This window comes from Schizosaccharomyces octosporus (genome assembly GCF_000150505.1).
Source record: "Schizosaccharomyces octosporus yFS286 unplaced genomic scaffold supercont6.2, whole genome shotgun sequence".
Taxonomy (NCBI): Eukaryota; Fungi; Ascomycota; class Schizosaccharomycetes; order Schizosaccharomycetales; family Schizosaccharomycetaceae; genus Schizosaccharomyces; species Schizosaccharomyces octosporus.
The window spans coordinates 3,798,028-3,819,182 of record NW_013185620.1 but is presented as its reverse complement, the minus strand read 5'-3'; the positions used below and the strand labels follow the sequence as shown (position 1 = coordinate 3,819,182).

General features: G+C 38.9%; 9 protein-coding genes across 9 annotated transcripts; 4 read left to right on the top strand and 5 right to left on the bottom strand.

Annotated features, from left to right (window-relative positions):
* Nucleotides 1–289: 289 nt before the first annotated feature.
* On the top strand, nucleotides 290–1,519 carry SOCG_01127 (uncharacterized protein). Its single transcript, XM_013163547.1, has one exon. The coding sequence runs from the start codon at nucleotides 446–448 to the stop codon at nucleotides 1,187–1,189; it is 744 nt and encodes a 247-aa protein (XP_013019001.1). The 5' UTR covers nucleotides 290–445; the 3' UTR covers nucleotides 1,190–1,519.
* Nucleotides 1,247–3,373, bottom strand: SOCG_01126 (agmatinase 2). Its single transcript, XM_013163546.1, has one exon. The coding sequence runs from the start codon at nucleotides 2,955–2,957 to the stop codon at nucleotides 1,716–1,718; it is 1,242 nt and encodes a 413-aa protein (XP_013019000.1). The 5' UTR covers nucleotides 2,958–3,373; the 3' UTR covers nucleotides 1,247–1,715.
* A 4-nt stretch (nucleotides 3,374–3,377) lies between these two features.
* SOCG_01125 (spermidine family transporter) lies at nucleotides 3,378–5,308 on the bottom strand. The gene has a single exon (XM_013163545.1). It carries the CDS (start codon nucleotides 5,095–5,097, stop codon nucleotides 3,577–3,579), a length of 1,521 nt encoding a protein of 506 aa, XP_013018999.1. The 5' UTR covers nucleotides 5,098–5,308; the 3' UTR covers nucleotides 3,378–3,576.
* A 641-nt stretch (nucleotides 5,309–5,949) lies between these two features.
* SOCG_01124 (alpha-ketoglutarate-dependent sulfonate dioxygenase) lies at nucleotides 5,950–7,411 on the bottom strand. The gene has a single exon (XM_013163544.1). It carries the CDS (start codon nucleotides 7,205–7,207, stop codon nucleotides 6,005–6,007), a length of 1,203 nt encoding a protein of 400 aa, XP_013018998.1. The 5' UTR covers nucleotides 7,208–7,411; the 3' UTR covers nucleotides 5,950–6,004.
* A 337-nt stretch (nucleotides 7,412–7,748) lies between these two features.
* On the bottom strand, nucleotides 7,749–11,078 carry SOCG_01123 (glutathione transporter Pgt1). The gene has a single exon (XM_013163543.1). The coding sequence runs from the start codon at nucleotides 10,605–10,607 to the stop codon at nucleotides 8,028–8,030; it is 2,580 nt and encodes an 859-aa protein (XP_013018997.1). The 5' UTR covers nucleotides 10,608–11,078; the 3' UTR covers nucleotides 7,749–8,027.
* A 1,903-nt stretch (nucleotides 11,079–12,981) lies between these two features.
* On the top strand, nucleotides 12,982–14,917 carry SOCG_01122 (pyruvate decarboxylase). The gene has a single exon (XM_013163542.1). The coding sequence runs from the start codon at nucleotides 13,081–13,083 to the stop codon at nucleotides 14,779–14,781; it is 1,701 nt and encodes a 566-aa protein (XP_013018996.1). The 5' UTR covers nucleotides 12,982–13,080; the 3' UTR covers nucleotides 14,782–14,917.
* Nucleotides 14,918–15,392: 475 nt separating this feature from the next.
* On the bottom strand, nucleotides 15,393–16,847 carry SOCG_01121 (alpha-1,2-galactosyltransferase Gmh1). The gene has a single exon (XM_013163541.1). The coding sequence runs from the start codon at nucleotides 16,701–16,703 to the stop codon at nucleotides 15,687–15,689; it is 1,017 nt and encodes a 338-aa protein (XP_013018995.1). The 5' UTR covers nucleotides 16,704–16,847; the 3' UTR covers nucleotides 15,393–15,686.
* Nucleotides 16,848–17,946: 1,099 nt separating this feature from the next.
* Nucleotides 17,947–20,484, top strand: SOCG_01120 (uncharacterized protein). Its single transcript, XM_013163540.1, has 2 exons — nucleotides 17,947–18,053; nucleotides 18,123–20,484. Exon 2 carries the CDS (start codon nucleotides 18,195–18,197, stop codon nucleotides 19,956–19,958), a length of 1,764 nt encoding a protein of 587 aa, XP_013018994.1. The 5' UTR covers nucleotides 17,947–18,053; nucleotides 18,123–18,194; the 3' UTR covers nucleotides 19,959–20,484.
* A 38-nt stretch (nucleotides 20,485–20,522) lies between these two features.
* Nucleotides 20,523–21,119, top strand: SOCG_01119 (uncharacterized protein). The gene has a single exon (XM_013163539.1). The coding sequence runs from the start codon at nucleotides 20,778–20,780 to the stop codon at nucleotides 21,048–21,050; it is 273 nt and encodes a 90-aa protein (XP_013018993.1). The 5' UTR covers nucleotides 20,523–20,777; the 3' UTR covers nucleotides 21,051–21,119.
* Nucleotides 21,120–21,155: the final 36 nt, after the last annotated feature.

Below are 21,155 nucleotides of genomic sequence, written 5' to 3'. Positions count from 1 at the left end.
ATGTAATTGTACCTACAAAAGAACATGGGCTTTCTTCCAATACCGAACGCATCTATGAGTTCATCGTTTTCTCGAATACTTTCGTCTTGGGTTTCTGATATTTCTAGCTTCATTTGAGCTTCATTATACTTTCTTTTATTGCTTTTATTATACACATAGATTACTTACCTACAAGACTTTTCTGAATTAGTTTATTATTGCTTTTGTTATATGATATTGCGTAGCGCATGGAACGGTAGGAAGAAAAAGGAATGCGTCAAGGTCAGCTTACTTTACGTAGATGAGTAATCAAAATCCTTTAGATTGTTCTCCCACGCCCGTCCTTATATTAAAATTCTTGGTATAAACACTTAAGAATCTACCACATTGATTCATAAACTCTTGTTGATTGCATATCGTTCGGTAGGTACCAAAATTAAAGAAAACGAAATATAAACTTCTTGCTATGACAGTATTTACGGTGTTTGGAGGTCATGGAAAAGTAGCCTTACTTTTCACAAAAGTTGCCAGAGAATCCAAACATGTAGTTTACAATGTGATCCGCAATGCTTCCCACAAAGAAGATGTAGAAGAATGGGGTGGCCGACCTAAAATACTTTCTCTAGAAGAAGCATCGACGGATGAGATTGCTGGACTTCTTAAAGAAACACAAACTGATACGGTCGTATTTTCTGCTGGTGCAGGTGGGAAAGGAGGCCCCGAAAGAACTAAAGCTGTGGACTATGAAGGTGCTGTCAAGGTATATGATGCTATGAAATTAGCTGGTCTGCGTCGTTTAATTATGGTGTCTGCAATTGACAATCGTGATATGAGTCAACCTCCTCCCATTCATTATACAACCGCCGACAGGAAGATGAGTGAAGAAATCCACAAAGCCCTTCCTACTTACTACCACTACAAATTCCTTGCCGACCAAGAATTGATTAGACGCACTGAAGACATTGATTGGACAATTTTGCGTCCTTCTTTCCTCACTGACCACCCAAGTTCTGGACTGATTGCTCTTGGTAACATATCCATTAAGCAGCCTATCTCTAGAGAAACAGTTGCCCGTGCTATCCTGGGTTTTGCTTCTAATGCTGAATCCCAACATCTAGTCATTGATATGACGGAAGGCGATGTGCCTATAACGACTGCCATCCTTGCCTTCCTTGGCCGCAGAGAGTCTTCTTACGATTATCCACTTTAAATTCTTTACGACTGTTTACCATTAACCATGATATAATATCTAATTATAAAAAAAAGTTTGGACTTTTATTTAACGTTTTTGTCTATGATTTTACGTATTTAGCCATCTTAGATCATACTATAAGATCCTTTAAGTTTGTAAAAAGCTTCTTGAAGAGAGATATACATATATAATTTGTTGGTTGACAAACGGCGCATGCATCAGCATCATGCATTTTATTTGGTATTACCGCTGCTTGACACCAATCTTGATTTTCATGATAAGGAATTAGAGAATTTCTAAGCATATTGTCTTTATTGCCGACTTCGCAAATAATATTTTTTAGTTAGCAGTCGTACAGTAAGCGATCATTAAAATTACCAATGCAAATAGAAATGTATTTCATAGTGTCACAGCCTTCCTTTTTTCTTTTTATTATTATTACAGATTCATTTCAGCGTTATCATTCATACATAGGATACGTTAACATTAATAACAAATACGAACTAAAGACAAAAGGCAGACCTTTTAACTTCAGATGTAATCTTTATGCCCTTTGTTTGCTTGCCATGTCATAAAGGGGATTCTTCGCCATAATTGAAACAATTTCAAAAATAAAATCAGCGGCAGCAAGAGCAGTGCTTTCTGCTTGATCATCATAAGGCGGAGATACTTCTACAATATCTGCACCTACTATATTCAGGTGCCCGTCTAAACCTCGAAGGATACTCTTCATTTCACGACTAGTCCACCCACCCGTTTCAGGCGTTCCTGTCCCTGGTGCCAAGCCAGGATCAAGCACGTCGATATCAATACTTAGATATACAAGATTATCACCGACTGTCTTCTTTATCCTTTCCACAATGCCCTTGACTCCAATTTCGTCTATTTCGCTGGCCTCGATGAGCATAAAGCCAACTCGTTTGTCTTCTTCGTAATCAAAATAATCAGTTCCACTTAACCGGGTACGAAGTCCTGCGTGAATAGAGCTACCATTGTTGATGAGGCCTTCCTGACTGGCAAGCCAAAACATGGTTCCATGAGTGAATTCTGATTGCTCGGACATCCAATGCGAATGGTACGTGGAAGGATTCCATGTATCGAGATGAGAATCAAAATGGATAACGCTGACATTCTGATATAGTTTCCCAAGAGCTCTTAGTGACGATAGAGCGATCGAATGGTCACCGCCAAGTGAAACCAAACGAGGATGAAACTTTCCATCCTTTGCCAAAGCTGAATTTCGCTTGTTTTGTGAATCTGCGGGAGTGGCTACTGAATGAGATAAAAGGTCAATATAGCCTTCTGTCATTTGCTTTAGAGCCAACTTGTTATCGAAGGGTGTAATAGGAATGTCACCACAATCAATGATTTTGGTGTTTGTTCGGTAGGGGTTGATATTTAAAGAAGGATTAAAGCTTCTAAGACTTGTTTGTCGAGAAGAAGCAGTGCGAATAGCTCGAGGACCAAACCTCGCACCTGGACGATAAGACACTGCAGTATCGAATGGTACACCGACGATGGCAATGTCGTAGTCAACAGACCAATCAGTCAAGCATTTTGTTTGCGGCAAGTGCGCAAAGCCGAACATGTTGGAAAATTGTGTGTCGAAGTTCCAACGTTCAGCACGCTCACTGTCAGGAACAGGAGATTCTTCAAACGCAATATTTGGCTGTTGCAAATGTTGCTCAACTTTTGGTAGCATCTCCAGATCTCCAATTCTTTTGGCAGATATAACTGCGCACTGTAACAGTATAAAAAGCAGCATTCTTTTAGTAGGAATGATCATCTTTCACAACCGATGAAATTTCTTCAACAATAACTTTCCGTATATTCGTTTTTGTTGATTGTTAACATGAAAAGGTCAATAGTAAACTCGATTCGTGGTATATATATAATGTCGAACATCATTTTATCAAAAGCTCCATATAGACTACGAAATGATCGATAGGTGTCATTGCTGTTTTTTATCTCCACGGTGTGAACGCCAGTACAATATAATACTAGATAAGTGTAATAACAGTATTCACATAGGATGAGAAAGACCAACACAGTGGGCATTCAGTCTGAGGATTAGAAAGACGTTCTGTTGGGAGTATAAAGCCATTTGCTCAAAACTAAGGAATTATAGAGCTTGTTCGTTTTTTGTTGTTGAAAACTAAGATAGCTTTGGTATACTACTTAATTGTACAAACATGATAAAATAAAAACTGAAAGACATTTCTTATTTAGTTTTAATTATACGCAATATCCCTAAATAAATTATACTCCAGACCGACAATTAGTTATGTAGAAATATTTTTAGACTGTGTCCTTGCCTTTCAAAGCCGGAATTTTTTAACTAAATAAAAGAAAATAATTTAAATATAGATACTTTTTGAAAAAGAATCGTAGAAAAAGGTGAAAGTCTAAGACACAAGATTGATATATGGGTTTTTTCCACGCAAGCTTTTACCGAAAAAATAAAATACAAAAGGAATTGGGATCATTCCGAGAGCAACAAATCCTACTAAAGTTCCACCCCAGTGAACACCCAACTTCTCAAACATTATACGGGAGAATAGCGGAAAACTACCACCACAAATTGATCTCGTAAACGTATTAGCGGCAATAGCTGATGCAGCGAACTTTGTAAAAGTATCGACAAGATAGTTCAAACACCCTTGGAAAATAATAAAGAACCCAATACCCATCATGGCTATACCTATAAAAGGTGCTATCCAATGAATACTTTCGTATGAAGTCCAAGCAAAGACAAATATACCAGCTGGCATAAGCCAACCTGACATCATCATAATCGGTAATCTTTGCTCAGGAAGCGGTTGTCCACCATTCTCTTGAAGCAATCTAGCATATCTTCTATTCCATAAAATATTAAAGACGCCCCCAATCAGGACGCCCAAAAAGAATGCAATCATGGGAAGGGTACTAACTGTCCCTGTCCAATTTCTCGACATGTTAAAAGTGTAGGGAATGGTAGTTAAGATTATATAGAGGATACCATATACATAACTGGCAAACATAGCGATAAAAAACACAATCGGTGTTGCCAACATTGCGAAAGGTCGTAAAAGATGGAAGGTAACAAACTCTTTTGCATCCAGCTTGTACTGCTCGTGAGCGGCATGCAAACCCCAATTGTTTGTAGAAAGTCGTAAATTTCGAGCTTTCCTGGCTAAAATTACAGGTACATATGTCTCATCAATCACTATCATATTTATGAGTAGGATTGCAGATTGAACAATCACCATAAACCATAATGGCCATCGCCAAGCCGTGTCGGAACCTTTTGAAAGCAGGCTACTGATGATAGGACCGAAATCAGCACCGCAAACGACAAAGAAAGCATAAAAAATCAAAGCAGTGGCTCTCTGCGCTGGGTGCCAAAGATCGGCCATTACACCGCCCGAAGAAACAATTGGAGCGCCTGCAAACAATCCAGAAAAGAAACGAGTACACATAATGGCCGCCACATTATCAGCACTGGCAGTCCCCGCTGTAAGTAGCATGGATATAAAGAAAGGAAAAAAGACACCCACTTTTCTCCCATTCATTTCTGAAAAAGGAGCAAAAATCATAGGACCAAAAGCGATTCCTAAAACATAAAGCGAAGTAGCGAGGGTGGCCACTTCTTGACCGATGGGATATACTTTTGTTAGATGTCCAGCAGTCGGTGACATAGTTGTACTGTTGAATTGAGCGGCAAACGTTGTCATTCCATATAGCGCTGTATGTACTAGCTTTTTCCCGGTGGGCCAGTTTATAGGTCGTTCAGGGTCATCCATGTCAAAGTCTACCAAAAAGATTTCATCGGGGTATACGCTAGGGTATTGCGACCTTTCCTGAAGGGATACATTTGCGTTTTCTTTTTCGCTGCCAGAAGAACTTTCAAACGCTCTTTCTTGCTCATGCATCTCCATTTTTGACATTTCAAACCGAGATGATACCACTATTTGTTAATTGTTATTCAGTTGACTCAAAGTGAATAGATTTTTGTAACGTATTCTCTACTTTTTATCCATTCCAACACTCTACGGGTATAAACTGGACTAAGCCTGTCAATATTAAAGAAAATATCTATATACGCTCACCAGCGTTGATATTGTGGAGTACAAGTGGTATTTGCTCGATAATTTTTCAACAGACCATACCATTATGTATATTCAAGCACTTACGCTTTAATAAAATATTTTAGCGGTTTACATGATAATATTTTAGCGGTAGTCTGGTGGCCATATCACGGGTGTTGTATTTCAAGATCTTGAAACTGATATTTGCGTGTCTAGGACATTTTGTTTTATGCTTCAATGTGAACTAAAAGCATTTACAAATGACCAACTCGTGTCATTTATATTCATTGTTTTTTATTGTTTAAAACCACTTGCATCCGCCACTATCACATGAGTGTGCTCAACGAAGTACTTGTTAGATTCTCTCCATTTCTATGCATAAAGCCTTTGGAAAGGAAAAGAGTTTCTGAAAAGGTACTTCGAATGGCATAGCGCCTTTCATTCCATATAGCCAGTGATTCAAACTGTTAAATGCCCAACATTACCAGACTGATCTCGTTTGTAAAAATTTTATCTGAGAAGCGAAGTAATTAGTCCAAGAAATACAAACATGACGCTTCATATCGTTGGAAACGAAAATGAAACCTGTATGTCAAAAGAAACGCTTACTCTGACAACTATTTGCGAGAGTGGTTTGAATAGTATGTTTATATATGTATACTAGTTTCGGTTTCAGGGCACTACAAAGGGTACGATTCATCTTTTAGTCATTTTGAATAGAATATATTTGGAAGTTGGTTATTATTGTCATTAAACGCCTAGTGCGTTACTTTGATTCCGAAAGCACGTCTTTGCGCTGACGGCTGTTCTTGTCCAAAAAGGGTTTCTCACCACGGGCTGCAATACGAATGAAATGACGGGTTTGGGGGTAATGATCATATGTTGCACGGTGAACGACTACACGATTGTCCCATGCAACCACACCGTTTTCAGCCCATCGAATTTTGACTGAAGAAGCAGACAAAGTTGCTATATGTTGGTACAAAAAGTCCAAAATCGCATCAGACTCCGCTCTAGGCACTTCAGGAATGTACCGACTGAAAGAAGGACTAACGTATAAAGACTTCCATCCCGTTACTGGATGGGTACGGACAATTGGATGAGCGTTCAGAATTCCCTCTCGGCGAGTAGCATGTCCTGCTTTGCGTCTCATCTCTGCCTGCTCGACACCAGAGTGTACCAATGTTAAACCTTCCAAGTATTTCTTTAAGGGTTCGGAAAGCGTCTCATAAGCAGCGTATCCTGAATAAAACACGGTATCGCCACCCTGGCTGGGGATTTTTAGAGCCTTGAAGAAAGTTTGTGCTGTAGGTTGTTCTTCAAAACTAACGTCTGTGTGAATTTGTCTAATTTGAGGGACGTTTTGGACCGTGTCCGATTGGTTTTTATCGTCGGTATACACAACATGAAAGTTTTTCCAGCGATCATTTCTTGGAATCGCATTAGCACCGTGAATATGAGGTGTACCATAATACAAACCCAACGATTCAAATTCCTCAATGGATTGTTTTTGATCGGGGAAGTAAACGACTCCTCGTTCTGCCATGAGTCTCGCCAACTCATCCTTCTGTACGTCAGTTAGTTGACTCAGCTGAACTCCGTGCAAGACAGTTCCCAGGTCTCTTCCAAGATGCTCGATCTTTGTAACATCTCGGAATAGGTTGGAAAAACTTGGATCAGCATGGAGTCCGCGATCGTGATATTCGACTTCATCAAGAGGCTTGTCCTTGGTATCTGGGAATGAGGGAAGCAAGTCTGCGTATTCATAGTCTTTAGGAACAGAATACTTTGTTAAGGTACCATCGTTCTCTTTCACAACAAGCTTCTCGTCATCAGGTACTCTTGTAGAATGACCATTAAAGACGCTTTTGGAAAATGAAAATTCCTGGTTTTCGTTGTTCGACTCTGGTGCTGCTTGTTGGTCAAGCGTTAACTTTGGAAATGCTTCAAGGACGGTTGTTGAACTCATGATTATAAAATTGTCTTCAAAAAAATGAATGAATGTATGTCTGTATATTCATTTCTGCTTGGAAAATTCTTTGCTATATATAAGTCTCTGCCTTTACTAAGCTCAAGCAAAAATAGCAAAGAAATGAGCAATTCATACGAATTGATGAGAAACTTTTTGAAATTTCAGCATTTTATGATTTTCATGATTCATGCATGAAATTGTTTCTTCCTTAGCAATAATTTGCCTTGTGTTTTTGCGTTTATTGGCGAACTTGATGTGTGACGTATCGAACATTGATAACTAAAGTGAATACTTCATTAAGCAGTGTTGTGTGTTTCGATAACACCGTAATGGGTTGTTCAGTCTATTGAATACATTTACATTGAATGCTTTACTTATCGTATAGGTGGCTGATTGAAAAAACTACAGTTCATCCGTTTTTAGTTCGTTCTTCATACCATTCTCTTGTAAGGTCATATAGTAACAAACCAACTTTGTATAAGATTTCTTTCTACCGTTTTTTAAGTGTTCAATATGTACGGGTTTTAAGTATTTTTGTCGACAAACGAAAGCATCCTTCAATTTTAACAAGTTCCTAGCTTCTTGAACGCATGTTGTAAAGAAAATCGAAAACATAACATAACAAAATTAAATTATCTATCTATGATTTGGCATCTAACAAAATTCTGATTATGTTTGTTAAGATACGATAAATTGCTAGCTAAATCTTGTATTGTACAATATAAATGTTCACATTATTTGTATTAATTACACACCGACACACATACACCAGTTGTGCGTCTCATTAATCATACCTTTATGCTTGAAACGAAGATGCTCAACTCCAGTTGCTATAACCAAATGTTTCGTTTGGACCCACAGAACGGTAAGGCATGCTCTTCCAGTCGTATGTATTCTTGTATACGGAATTTCCCCACCAGTTTAAGCTTCCCCCAGGATAGGACACACAAAGGAAAATAACAACGCCAGCAACTGCTACGCCTGCATCAAGCGCCGCAGCTAACACGTAATTGTACTTTGTCCACCAATGTACAGCTCTTTTGCGGATCACGAAATTGAAAACGAATCCTACAATAGCCCAAGACGAGTAATTGATACCCGTAGCAGGAGGAATGTTTCCTGGTCCAGTGAAGAAGACTGGGGCATTAAGTTTACCATACCAGGATTTTGGGAATTTCTTGTACAGCACATATGTAAAAAATGGAGCTATTGCACCGATTAAGAAAAAGTAAAGTAAAGGATAATATGGTTTTCCTTTGGAAAACAGTTTTTCCGGGCCGATAGCTCCCCAAATCAATGAAGCATTATAAATGGAACGTCCATTCGGACACGTGAAGCCATCACTCTGCTTGTGAGTGCATATATCTTTAATGTGAAAACGCATCCATTCTTGAACAACCACCTGCGTAACACCACCAAGGACAGTAGCGAAGATTTGGACGTAGAACAATATACGAGGCGGAACCTTCATGTATTGAGCCAGTTTCAAATCTCTTGAGAACTCTAGTCCCTGTCTCATGGGGATGAAGCCATAAAGCTTGATCATCAAGTTTGCTACAGGTCTCCCCGGTAACATATAACCTCCAACTAGCTCGGTGATGATGTTGAGACCAACATGCTGATTCGTGATACCCTCAAGGATACCTTGAGGAATGAAATTTATAATAAATATAAGCATTGCAACAATAAAAGCCCATACCGGACATTGTGTATCGTAATATTGAATCGTAAAAATAGATAAACCGAATGTAATAATAAATAAAGCCAGATACCACCACTGAGGAGCCTCTTGATAATTGCGCATTAGTTTTCGATGGACACACTCAAACTTTCCGCGTTCATCACGAAGGCGTTGCCAAATATCCTTGCCGTTGTATAATATACAATGGGTAAAGACGGAAGTGACGGCAGCAAAGTTCAATGCAGTAGACATGCTATAGGACATGGGCATGTACAAAGGAGAATAGGACTCATACTTTGATTGGTCAAACGACAAATCAGAGTTTAAAACTCGGGAAGAATTAAAGGTTTTACCAGTGTTGTCATATGTAGAGGAAGAAAGCATAGGCAAGTAATTGGAAAACCAAACACTCTTGTAGTACAAAATGGGGACGACAATCCAAAAGATAAGAACGACAGAGCCAAAGGTGTTACTAATGACCCACCAAGGGGAAGCCAAAGGATTAGAATTGTATACAACTTGCTGCCAATCAAAAGTGACAGGAACGATACCAAGACCTGAATTGTATCCAAAGAGCTGATTCACTACGCGATTTTTAGGCCAGATCCAGCATAAGAAAGTAAAGTAGGACAACGCTGTAAAAATAAAACCAGGAAACCAGTAGAAAACAAAAGCACCGATGAAAATGTAGGCGAAAAAACGATAACGAGAGATCGACCAACCATTAGCAGTAGTGTTTCCGTCTTGTGTTTCACCGATTTCGTTACCGGCATCGCCATGAAGAGTTCGAAATAGGACGGCGCTAACCAACGTCTGCGGCCAAACCATGCTGGCAGGGTAGACAATCCAGCGCCTGGTGAGGCCAGCAAAGCCGTAACCAAGCATCTGAGAAGTCAGCACAACAAGGATTTTGTAGCCCCAAGAGAGGTCTTGGTTGTAAAAGCTCGTCTGTGCAGATAAGATGTTTGTTGCATAAGCGGTGGAAGAAGTCAAAGAGACTGCAATGGTGATGGTAGCATGTTCTTTTGTATTAAAGGGACCGGGATTGAGATAAAAGGAGAACCGACGGTAACCGATTTTCCAATTTGGAAGCAAATTTAAAAGTTTGCCAAGAGGAAACAATAAAATTTGGGCAACGATAAAGCTGATGCTAAGAGAAGGGTAACGTAAACTGAAAAACTGGTTGACAGCGGCAAATACAATGACAAAAAGGGTAGTAAGCACCCAAGTTCTCCAAGTATTCACGGGTTTAGAGTAATCGTCAGTGGGAGGAACGGAAGCCCTAACTTCAGAGTATATGGAGTCTTCGACTTTACCGTTTTCATCGTAATAACAATTTGCTTGAGTAGAATCAAAGGAAGATGAGGATGAGGTTAGGAACCTCACAAAGAAGTTGGACTTGGATTTAGACGTTTTACCAAGTTCGTTGGTATCTTCAAGGGATATACGTCCACTAGGATGGTTCGTTGAATGAATGGAGCCTCCGCCCTTGATTTGTTCATGTACATTTTTATTCTTGTCTTGATTGCTATTCAGGCTGGAAGCATCCTCCACTTCACTATCACTGTCCTGTGCAACAGAGTGACCGACTCGCTCTACTGTGGATGAAGCAACAAAAGGGCTGTTGGAATACCACGTTGGCTGGTTAGGAGTTTCGGAGGATGAGTTGGACTCTTTTGAAAAATCATTTTGATGTTGATTAAATCCTCTGGGCATTTTATAGATGAATTGAAATGAAGAGACAATTCTTCATCTGGGTTCAAAAAAAAAAAAAATAAAAAAATAAAAAGAATAATAAGAATAAAAATAAAAATAAGAGTAAATGGAGAATGAAGAAAGAAGAAGAAAAAGCAATACAGGCAAACAAAACCTTTGTGCTTTTCTGTGAACGATGGACTTTTTCGAAACGAAATGAACAAGGACGATAATATGACAATCTTCGTTTACCTGATTCAACAAGCAGAAAAAACAAAACAAGAAAAGGAAAGGAAAGAGAAAGAGATTGATGAAAAAAAAAAATTAGAGAGAGATAAAAAAAAAAAAAAGAAAAAGAAAAAGGAAAACAATGAAAGAATCCTTTTCAATGGATTATTAATGTTCAACAAAGGATGTATATACAAAGGAAGAAAGACAAAAAGGCGGCTTGGGCGTAATTTATAACAGGGACTGACTATGTCGCAATTGAATCATTCATTGCTAACATTTGCAATTCTCGTGTAACTTTATCGAGAATCTTTCGCTTTATCTAACGATAAGTATAAGGTTAAGGTTGTATTTTATCGAAGGAATAAGAAGTGTTTCATGGGTCCAAGAGCCAATTATGTACAATTTTGGATTTCCCGGCAAAGAACAACAGGTGACAGAAAGAGAACAAAAGAAAAAGACGATAGGACGTACGTAAATCAAGAGAATTTCATTCCAGTGGGTATTCCAATGTGCATTTCATTTAGAAAAATCAATAAATAAATGAATATATAAAGAAACAAAAAAAAAACGAGTTTCATTACTTGTTTGGAAAGAAAAAAAGAAAAACCAAGTCTTCAAATGGCATTTCCCAAGAGAAACCATACGAGTAACAAAAAGATACAAAGTTGTCTAGTTGGAAACTGTAAATATTGCCTAAAGAATCTATGATAAGCCAGAACAGCAACAGAGTTATCAGCGATCAAATAGCGCAAAGGTAAACGAGGAGGATAAAGTGATAAGCGGGATTGACAATAAATGAGTCAATGGGTATGTGTCTTTCGCCATAAGAGAGGTTGAGAATCGAATACGGCGGTGTGTTTTGCGTGATCAAGACGCGATTAATCAAAACGCGATGGAAGATGAAAGAGAAGTTGGATTTTTTTGTTTTTTATTGATTATTGTTTGACAATTATCAAAAACGCGTCGAAAAATGTACAGTTGAAGAAACTCGTCGCGTCGCGTATAGAATGGATGTTCTTGTTGTCATTTTGAACATTATATCAAAGAATTGGGCTGTAAAAAAGAATTGAACGGAAATATCTTGAAACTATTTCGAGTTTTGTTTGTGGGTTGGTTTTATTTCATGTTTATGTATTTGTTTACGTCTGTTGATTTTGATTTTGATTTTAAATTTATTTATTTATTTATTTTTTGCAAGTTTGTTTATGTTTTCAAACGTACGTTCCCCCTCTGTATTCCATTTAGCATATTCCAACACTACTCGAAACGCTGCACAAAATACCATCGACAACCTCTCTCTCCCTGTCTTTTCCAAAGAAAGAAAGAAAAAAGGTCCGTCCCCAGCGAAGATACAACAAGACCCAGCAAAGCAAAGCAAAGAAAACTATCCCAAAAGACTACCGATTCGAGTCGTTTATTATTTATAATTATATCTATAATAGCAAAATTTCATTTCATTTTCATTTCTTCTCTATCTATCTATATCATTATTGAATTGTAATCATATCTGTAACTGTTCTTGTAGCGAAACTTCCATCGTCTACCATCTTCTGCCACCGCCTGCTTATGCCTCCTGCTCTACGTTGGCTTTTTCGAAAACGTTCCCCTCCTAACCACGCCGGGTCGTCTACTCTCTGCCCCGACGAGAACGAGAACAAAATGCACGCTTAGTGTCGCGTGTACATCGAACTTCCTTGCACAAATCTGGTACGGTCTAGATCAAACTCTAGATATTTTAGCTGCCAATGAAAATTTCCCTAAGCAAGTTTAGCCACCTATTGGTGCCCACTTTTCAGTTGATTTGTCAATATCAGCCAATAGGAAGTTAGTCATCCTCACCGTCGCTTTTGATTCTGGTAACAAACGCTGGGAATCTTGGAAAATTTGACTAAAAAATGTATATACACAAATCCTTTTTTTTCAATTTCTTTTCTTTTATTGTAATATTTCTTCTCTTCTTTCTCAACCTCCTTCTACTAGCCTCTTTCCTTTTTCCTACTCAGGTAACAATACTTCGCGAAAACTTCTACCTCCGTGCCCCGGATACCTGTCCTGGACGCCGATTGGTTGAGCCTGGATACGTTCCACAAACCCCCTTAAGAAGTGACAGTGATAGCTAAGCAAGACAACAAATTGTCGGGATAAAGTATCAATGCCGAACGATTTTCACTTCGCGCCGGAAAATTCCGGGAAAGCCTTGAGTCCTATAAATACCTGCTGAGATCCTTCGTTTTCAATCATCAAACACACATTCTTATTCAACATGACCAAGGAAACTCAATTCACTGTTGGTGACTATCTTGCCGAAAGATTGAGCCAAATTGGTATCATCAACCACTTTGTTGTTCCCGGTGACTACAACCTTAAGCTCTTGGACTACCTCGAGTACCACCCCAAGTTGTCCGAAATTGGCTGCTGCAACGAATTGAACTGCGCTTTCGCTGCTGAGGGTTATGCTCGTGCTCACGGTATCTCCGCTGCTGTTGTCACCTACAGCGTCGGTGCCTTGACCGCCTTCGACGGTATTGGTGGTGCTTATGCTGAGAACCTCCCTGTCATTTTGATCAGTGGTGCCCCCAACACTAACGACATCAACTCCTCCCACATCTTGCACCACACCATTGGTACTCACAACTTTGACTACCAAATGGACATTGCCAAGAACCTCACTGTCGCCGCTGTTGCCCTCCGTCGCGCTCACGAGGCCCCTCGCTTGATTGACCACGCTCTCCGTCAAGCTATCTTGCAACACAAGCCCGTTTACATTGAAGTCCCCACCAACATGGCTACTCAACCCTGCCCTAAGCCTGGTCCCATCAGCGCTGTCATCGAGCCCGAGACCTCCGACAAGGCCTCTCTCGAACAAGCCACTGATGTCGCTGCTGACTTGATCTCCAAGTCTGAGAAGCCCCTCATGTTGGCTGGTCCTAAGCTCCGTGCTGCTGGTGCCGAGAAGGCTTTCCTCAAGTTGGCTGAAGCCCTTGATGCCGCCGTCGTTGTCCAACCCAACGCTAAGGGTTTCATCTCTGAAGAATACAAGAACTACGCTGGTGTCTACTGGGGCTTGTGCAGCACCCGTAACGCTGACAAGATCGGCGAATTCGCTGACTTCTTCATTGGTGCCGGTACCGTTTTCAACGACTACACTTCCAACGGTTACAAGGTCGGCCCTACCCCCGATCAATTCATTGACTCTGACTACATGCACGTCAGCTTGCCCGGTTACGAATTCACCCGTGTCAAGATGGACGAATTCTTGAGCCGCTTGGCCGACAAGGTCTCCAAGAAGAACGCTACCATGGTTGAGTATGCTCGCATCAAGCCTGCCTTGCTCAAGTATGCTCCCGCTAACCCCAAGGAGCTCCTTACCCGTGAAGAACTCATGCGCCAAATCCAAGGTGTCATTGACGGCAACACCACCTTGTACGCTGAGACTGGTGACTCTTGGTTCAACGGTATGCAAATGAACTTGCCCGAAGGTGCCAAGTTTGAAATTGAAATGCAATGGGGTCACATCGGTTGGTCCGTTCCTTCCGCTTTGGGTTACGCTATTGCTGCCCCCAAGAGAAGAACCGTTATCATGGTTGGTGATGGTTCCTTCCAATTGACTGGTCAAGAACTTGCCCAAATGGTTCTCCACAAGCTCCCCGTCATCATCTTCTTAATCAACAACCGTGGTTACACCATTGAGATCCAAATCCACGACGGTCCTTACAACCGTATCAAGAACTGGGACTACGCTGCCTTCATGGAATCCTTCAACGCTGAGGACGGTAAGGCCAAGGGTCTCAAGGCCAACACTGGTGAAGAGCTTGAACAAGCTATCCAAATTGCTCTTGCCAACAAGGAGGGTCCTACTTTGATTGAATGCTACAACCACACTGATGACTGCACCAAGGAATTGGTTGCCTGGGGTTCCACTGTCGGTGCCACCAACGCCAGAGCTCCTAGTGCCGATCAATAAATCATAAATGATGCATAATTTCACTTAATCATGGTTTAGTTCGGTTCGGTTAGAATTTTTTTTGAGATCGAGTTTTCCTAGACTAGCATTTTATATAGAACGTAAAAAAATAAAGGATTTCATTTTTTTAGGGAAATTTATACAAGAGTTGTAGTTGATTTAGGAGTTGTAGTTCAATTCAATATTCATTGTTCGTTTAGGTTTAAAAGTAAATGTATCATTTTGGATTCTGGTTTTGCATCAGATTGAAGTCGCCATGTTGCTGTCATCAAAGTGACTCTTGCTACGCAGTGGAAGGATACAAAGGTTTCATTCTCGTTTTCCATTTGATGGTAAGCTTTTATGAGAATTATTTATCTTAAACTATGATCTTTCTTTGGTTCGATCAATATCAACCAGTCTTTACTTGCAAAGGCTAGAAATCCTGAAATCGCTTTGGGAATTCACTTTGCTATTAGGACCCGTCCGAATTGTAAACCCTTTTCTTTGAAATGTAACGACTCCCTACTCTGTCTTGTGCTTTAGCAAGTTTATAGTGACATTCACTTTACAAGAAAGAAACGGTTTAAAAGTCAAACTACTATCCAAACTACAGTAAGAGAGGTTTTAAACTGCAAAATACATACATATATATATATATATATAAAAGAGAATAACAATGGAAAGATGTATTCAAATCAAACCAGACCAACGAGGCGATTAGTAAGGAAAATATAAAACTAAATAAAATAATAAATATTATAAATGGGGACTGATTGAAGAGTCAGCAACAGAGCTGACCCAATAAAAAATGTTACAAAATGCGGTAGTAATACACATAAAATCAGTATATATGCACAAGTAGATGAAAACAAAACACCCCTTGGAATTAATAGCAAAGGAGATTAGGTCGATGGAAGCACAAATTACACCAATTTCTGCTTGAATTCTTCCCAAAGATCCATACATTTATTTTCAACCCAGCATCCAGCGAAGTGTACCAACAGGTCACCTGGATGATATTCCATGTCGGTAGGAGCATGAGGATAGGCGTTCAAATATCTTTGCGGTAAGATACCAAACTTGGCAGCAAGCTGAGGATGGTGATGAAGCATTAATCCGATAAGATCTTGCTCATGACGCACAACTTTGTAATCCACAAGTAAAGGTTCTGTTAGTAAATCCATGAATAGAGCCATCGTTTCCGTATTTTTCACGAGAAAGCTTCCAGCATTTACACCATTGTGATCTTCAGAAATCAAAAATTCCACATTCTCAATCATCTCATTATCATAGGCAGAGGGAGTACGTCTCTTCTCCTCAGTTATGATTTGACTCCATAAGGGTTGATCCGTCAATAAAGAAGATTTGAGTTTCTCGGGAGACAAAAACAAGTCTTGTAAGGATTGGCTGTTATTCATAATCAAGGCATCTTGATCTAACCACCAAATCCATTTCGCAGTCGGATACTTTTCCATCATTTGAATCACGCTTGGCATCTTGCCCCAAACAGCCGGCATGTTAATACCATTTAAATCTACAAACTCAAAGTTATAGTTGTGTTCCTTGACATATTGCAAACGGTTGGCAAAAACATCATCCATGATGGAAGGATCAAACGAGCCTGTGTTTCCATTGCTTCCCAAAAGCAAAACAATTTCATGGGACTTGATTGCTTGAGTGTCCTCTTCATTAACAAATGCTTTATGAAGGGTCTTAGCCTGTCCATAGGCATTCTTGTCCGCTTGGGCAATTCTAGGAGGAGGTACAACATAATTAGTGGGCGTAGAACAATAAGAGTCTTTTAAATCAGCAGCAGATGGTAAATTAACTAAAGAAAGATCGATCTTGTATAAATTGTTGAAAAACAAAAAGACACCCATAATGACAGCTGCAGCGACAATAAAAAGCAGCTTTTTCGATAACCAAACACTTGAAACCATTTTAACCAACTAATCAATCACTTTTCAATAAAAAAATAAATAAATAAAAACGTTCACAAAAAAATGCAACTGCCAAAGTGTTTGGTTTCGAAGAATAAGATTTCTTCTTTTACCCTGTCCGTAAGGGATGTTGGTGAAGTTTGTGTCGCAGAATGCGGTACGAACTCTCCGGTCGCCGTCTGTTACTTGAGGTTACATAGGACTGCCATTAGATACGCAATAGTGATCAAAAACTGTCTGTCTGACTATATTTTTGTTTGAGACTGTAGGGTATTTTTTTAATATATTTATAAATTTCACAAGTAATAGTGTTGATTTATTTCGTTAAAAACCGCCGGCGAAATTTTTTTGATATTCGTCGATGAGCGTAATTTTTTTGCAAACTTCCAAAGCTTTGCTATGAGAATCAAGAATCATTTATTTTGTCAGTTTCTGAATGTTCATTAAACGGTAACTATCGTTACAATCTGTCTTTATACTCTACTCACATCCTAATTCAAAAGAGCGAGCCCTTCCCGTAAAATATCAAAAAGACCGAATCATCACTACCATATCACTTCATTCACCTACCAAAGGCTTTATATAGATTCCAACGAGCTATCAATTTCCGAAAACAAAGAAAAGAAGAACATTCTCATCTAACAAACCAGTTCTGCTGAAAATGTACTCGGATTCAAAAGATATTAATCGTATTCATTATCGTTCATTACCTCTGAAATCAATCGCTTACAAAAAAATGTTATTTTTGATAAACGAACAGAAGAAAAAATAAATAAAAACAAAAAACAAAAAGCCATAAATAAAACCATCAAACCACATGAAATCCATTGTTAACAAACGCTTTATCAAATCTAAACACTGCTAGATCAAAAACTTATTTAATAAATTTTCTCTGTAGCAAACTGTGAACTTTCTACACTACAAATATAGCCGCAGTATTCTTTTGTCAGGTCCTTTTTACGCCTTCATCATCCAACGTTTCGGCATTCCTTAAACAAATGATATGTAAAGTATGCTAAGCAGGGAAAATACTTTCCCTTCGTCCGTCGGCTTAAGTGATTTGATCAAATACTGTGGCAAGGCGATAAACAAAATAAGATCACTTTAACTATGCAAAAGTACAAAAACCTGTTTCCTCGTTTATGTTTACGTAGAACCTCACTGCGCTATGATCTTTAATAATGATGATGAATTCATACGTAGGGTACGAAGAAAGCCTTCTGATATAAAGAGACGAAATACCTTTGTTTACAAGTATTTGAAAGGAAAATCAAAATTTCAAAAGAGGCATGGACCGTTTAATCAATCATTGTAACATAACTAGCACTTGAATTTTATAAAGGTTAATCGGTAAGTTACGCGAAGAGGAAATGCACACACACGAGTTTTCAAATTATTATTAACCAAAATAATAAAAAGAATTCTTACATTCTGAAAGTAAGCACGCTTGATACCATTTCTATTACACATAGATACGTTCGAATTTCCTCAATGGTCAACTTTGGAAAGTTTGTTCCCGAGCTCCCAAACAGAAAAGAAAAGCAATTGAAAAATGAAGTTGGAAAAGAAGATTACATAGGAGTGCTCGAGAAGGTGATGATCGATTTCGATTGTGTTATCAACGATGACTATAAAACTCTCAAACCAAAACTAGAGGAGGATTCTATAGAGATGGATACCTTGGAATCCTCACAAAATTTTTACGTTGCTCTTTTAGGACTCGAACCCAAAGTAGTCCACCTAGCCCGAGATATCATCGAGCGCACCGAACAGCGGTTTGAAGAATTACGGAAAACGGTTGAAGATACAAGTGACACATGTGGAAACTATCCCCCTGGATCTGAAGTCCAAGTTATATATTCCCTGTTATCGTTGATGGATACCGTATTAGGATTTATGTCTGGCTCGCTTTTGGAATCAATGAAAGCGACCTATCGATTGCGCACTACGCACAGTTCCTTCTCCAAATTGCTGGAGAACGTAAGAAAAGTAAAACAAGAAAAAGAATCTGGCATAAAAAACGTCAAGAATAACGCCGATATGTTTCTTGATGAAATTGTCGAGTCAGGGGCAATGGCTGGATACGGTATTTTAAATTTCCTAGTGTCCATGTTTCCATCTTCTTATTCTAAAGTCATTTCGTTTATATGCTTTAACCCAAACAGGAATGAAGCTTTAGAAGGATTGTGGAAATCCGCCATGTACAACAATGCACTAGGTGCTATTTCTCTTGTTACTATATTTACATTTTACGGAATGATACAACCGATTGCCAGTATTTCACCTCCTTACTATAATTCTGAGCTGCGTCGACTTGAAAACCAAATTCAAAATTGCAAAGCTCGATATAGGAAAAGTTTGTTATGGCAATTGATGGAGCTTAAGATTTCCCTCTTAACAGAGAATCCTTGGAATGCCATCAAAATTGGAAACCAGACTGTTACAGCTACAGCCCAACAACTTATAAATTTACAAGGATTTGATATGGCGATGGCTTGCATCTGCGTCCGCGATTTTAAAATCGCAGCCAAACAATTTTTGATATTAGAGGAATCAAACGATTGGTTTCGGGGACTGAACAGGTTTCTTGCAGGTTGTTGTATGTTGCAGCATGCAAACGAATTAGAAAAAATAAAAAATGCAGACCCGAAAGAATACAATGCATTCATCGAAGATGGTGCAGATCTCTTGGTTAACTCGTTGTCTGTCTTGCAAGAGAAAGATAGAAAAAGTTTGCTGCCAATGGAAAAGTTTTCAATTCGCAAAATCCTAAAATGGGAGAGAAAAGCCAAGACAGAAAATAAACCGTTATACAAGGTGATAAGTGTTCCTCCGTATCTACAATTTTTGTATGCCTTTGTGGTTTGTACTCTGGGATTCCACAAATATAGCGAAAGCTATAAACGGGATCTCTTAGAAGTTACATGTTACGAAGAAAATGATTCAGCTTTGCGAGATTTCCTACTTGCAGTTATCGAAAGAATGCAGAAGAATTATACATCGTCAAACGCTCGTCTGAGAAAGTTACTTCAGTTAAATCAAGCTTCTTCGTCGACCGGCGACAATGATTTTTGGATTATTCCTTACGCGCATTATGAGCTTGCGGCTTCCCATTGGTTTGAGTATGGAATGAAGGAAGAATTGGAAATCAGACGTCTGATAAAAAAGGCAGAGTCGTTCCAGGGTTACGATCTAGAGGAACGAATGGGTCTTCTTGCTAAAATTGCGTATCAGACATTGGACTCCGCCAAGTAATTATCGATGATGAGCTCCTTAATGAGTAAACCATGATTTTGGTGGAGTTTAAACAGTTTCGTTAATATGGTCTTGAAGAGAATGTTAAACAGTAACGTTTTATGATGTGTTACGAACGGCAGAAGATGAAGTTTCTTACTGCTTTTGAAAGCAATGGACATTTGTTATGATCCCAATACGCGTACATAGATTATAAACCTATATAATATTCGAATAAAACCGTTTTGCATGAAATAAAAGTTCTTCAAGGATTATCACATGTCTTATAACAACAAGTACCACTGGAATCAATTGAGTAGGGTAAGTAAAGTCTTTCACCCGACACAAACAGCGTTGGAACAACCTTGAAGTGAGGACCGCAGGAAAATGTGACTAAAGTATCGCGACTAGCATGTTGACGGTGAGTCATGAAAAAAACTGGCCTCAATATGGCTACACTTTTATGCTTTCGCCCGATTCAATGCAAGAAGTTCAAAACCATTTTAACCAATTACTAATATGAATGTCTTTCACTCTAGTATGTGAAAAGTCGACAAGTCCCTTTTGAGATTGCGGACCCATCTAGTGTATATAAACAGCATAAAAAAGGATGGGTTTCTACCATCTAATAAGAATTCGCAAAAAGAGAGGCCAACTCGGTTGTCCATCACATATACCTTCTTTCACGTCATGCTTCATATTAATCTCTCCTTGTGAGATTTTATGTAGATTTGAGCCCAGCGTCAAAATCGAGAGAAGTACAAGGATTTCTTACAATTTAATATTAACATAGCATTCATGACAAGAGAATGATACGCTATATAACGATTTATAGGTTGTATGGCCAGTCGTCCTTGTTGCCATAAGACAGCCGATATATATGTCACTGTCCTTGAAAATCCTCGGGTTATAAAAACAGTGAATCTGGAAAGATTTATAGAGCAAGTTATTCGTACCGTTACGATACTAGCGTTCAAATATAGTTACAATGCCACAAGTAACTTGCACAATGGCTCCAAATACAATTTAAAGCGCAACATCAAATCTAAAGGTTTTCTAACGATGGTCGACAACTGTCAACACTTGGATACGATTTCAAGAGATGATTTTTAAAGAACCGTCCATAGTACTTATAAAATTGTTTTCTATTTACATTAGTAATATAACAGAATAATAGATTGGGGAAAGGGGGCAAGGTAGGTTTCTATGAAAGTACTA

What these genes read in the sequence shown, in the direction of transcription:
- SOCG_01127 (XM_013163547.1), top strand. Translation starts at nt 446, where the DNA reads ATGACAGTATTTACGGTGTTTGGAGGTCATGGAAAAGTAGCCTTACTT.
- SOCG_01126 (XM_013163546.1), bottom strand. Translation starts at nt 2,957, where the DNA reads ATGATCATTCCTACTAAAAGAATGCTGCTTTTTATACTGTTACAGTGC.
- SOCG_01125 (XM_013163545.1), bottom strand. Translation starts at nt 5,097, where the DNA reads ATGTCAAAAATGGAGATGCATGAGCAAGAAAGAGCGTTTGAAAGTTCT.
- SOCG_01124 (XM_013163544.1), bottom strand. Translation starts at nt 7,207, where the DNA reads ATGAGTTCAACAACCGTCCTTGAAGCATTTCCAAAGTTAACGCTTGAC.
- SOCG_01123 (XM_013163543.1), bottom strand. Translation starts at nt 10,607, where the DNA reads ATGCCCAGAGGATTTAATCAACATCAAAATGATTTTTCAAAAGAGTCC.
- SOCG_01122 (XM_013163542.1), top strand. Translation starts at nt 13,081, where the DNA reads ATGACCAAGGAAACTCAATTCACTGTTGGTGACTATCTTGCCGAAAGA.
- SOCG_01121 (XM_013163541.1), bottom strand. Translation starts at nt 16,703, where the DNA reads ATGGTTTCAAGTGTTTGGTTATCGAAAAAGCTGCTTTTTATTGTCGCT.
- SOCG_01120 (XM_013163540.1), top strand. Translation starts at nt 18,195, where the DNA reads ATGGTCAACTTTGGAAAGTTTGTTCCCGAGCTCCCAAACAGAAAAGAA.
- SOCG_01119 (XM_013163539.1), top strand. Translation starts at nt 20,778, where the DNA reads ATGGCCAGTCGTCCTTGTTGCCATAAGACAGCCGATATATATGTCACT.